The 1,583-nt window shown below is 34.4% G+C and overlaps 1 protein-coding gene across 1 annotated transcript; it reads left to right on the top strand.

Moving 5' to 3' along the window:
- Nucleotides 1-314: 314 nt before the first annotated feature.
- LOC137707661 (protein NIM1-INTERACTING 1-like) lies at nt 315-686 on the top strand. Its single transcript, XM_068446572.1, has one exon. The coding sequence runs from the start codon at nt 315-317 to the stop codon at nt 684-686; it is 372 nt and encodes a 123-aa protein (XP_068302673.1).
- Nucleotides 687-1,583: the final 897 nt, after the last annotated feature.

Raw genomic sequence — 1,583 nt, 5'->3', positions numbered from 1 at the left:
GTACATACATGTTATAACATGTGTATTAGTAAGTTACGTTGAAACAAAATAATTGCAACTAGGCAAGGGTGACAAACCCATTTGGGTCCCATGAAAGATACAAGCAATAATGATATCACCCTGTTTTCCTCATGACCTAATGTATAATGTATCACGGAGTCCCTGCCAAGCCAAGAAGGAGCGCAGAAGCAACCTAGAAATTGATTCAGAGGATATTATCTTTTATATAATCATCATTCTGTACTTTAGTGAATTAAACTAGTCGGTGGCTCTTTCCAACCAAATATCACATTCACGTCCACATGATTCATCACATGGAGACCTGCAAGGAGAGCAACAAAAGGAAGATGATCAATAGCAACGTTGATGATGATGAAGAAGAGAAAATTGAGTTGTTCTTTGCTCTTATCAACAACATCCGGGTAGCTCGTGATCGGTTGATGAATGGTTCGAATGTGTCGAAAGGGAGCGAAATTCATGAGAGCGTATCAACCAAGAAGAATAAAAGGAAAGTGGTAGAGGGCGATGAGGAAGAGAAGACCACAGCTGGAGTTTGGAAGCCAACTTTTCAGCCTGAAGATTTAACAGAAGTGGCGACTCAGTCCAAAATCCCTCATATCATCTCCGGGGGTAGTAAGAGAGAACATTGTAAAAAAGGTGATTTAGATCTTAGGCTTTCTCTCTAACTATGTATCGTTTGGTGTGTGTAATTACTTATTAGTCGTAGCCTTATAGGTTACGAATTGAAGAAGACAAACTAATAATAATCTATGTATCATTTGGTGTGTGTAATTACTTATAAGTCGTAGCCTTATAGGTTACGAGTTGAAGAAGACAAACTAAGAATAATCATGGTAACAAATTAAGCTATTTATTTAAACACGAGTTGCAACAGATAACATATCGATATATTTGTATGTGGTCAAATGTCCTAGTAAATAGGGGGTTGAGATCCTATCCATGCTTCTCATGTTCAAAACCTTCCATCTCCTTAATTATTGTTATAGTTTCGAAACCTCCCCCTTCTCCATCTCTTAATAGTAATAATTTAAAAAAAAAAATCATAGCTTATATATATATAGTTATAAAAAATGACAAACAGGCTACTTTTGTTCCTCGATCTTCATCATCAAAGATCAAACTAAAATGAGTAATCAAAATCTAGACAATATTTCTTCTATCAAATTGACTATTGATAGGATTTTTACCACCTGCAAAAGTAGGGATAAAGACACTCAAAAATACTTGCAAGAGAACAAGGTAGTTATAGTATAAACGGCTCAAGCAAGGTCGTTTTCCACCGGGATTAAATGAATAGTTTGTATTTAAACTAATTCTTAATTAACTATTTGAAAACAAAGATTGGAAAAGGTTGATTTTGAATTTAAAAATAATAAAAGCGAATTTAATTAAAATGATTAAAGAGATTAGCAAAGTAAAGAAAACAAAAGAAAGCATTTTGAAAACCAAATTGTAAAAGTCTAGGGTTCCGCCGTCCCCTTAACAATCCTATGTAGATTTATCAATTACTTATGAATTGCATATGCAACTTTGAAGGTTAGGGTTTCCTAATGCATATTCTA

Source organism: Pyrus communis, chromosome 11 (assembly GCF_963583255.1).
Source record: "Pyrus communis chromosome 11, drPyrComm1.1, whole genome shotgun sequence".
Lineage (NCBI taxonomy): Eukaryota > Viridiplantae > Streptophyta > Magnoliopsida > Rosales > Rosaceae > Pyrus > Pyrus communis.
This window is presented reverse-complemented; position numbering and strand designations above follow the sequence as displayed.

Bases quoted from the DNA above. Each gene is read 5' to 3' on its own strand.
- LOC137707661 (XM_068446572.1), top strand. From the start codon at position 315: ATGGAGACCTGCAAGGAGAGCAACAAAAGGAAGATGATCAATAGCAAC.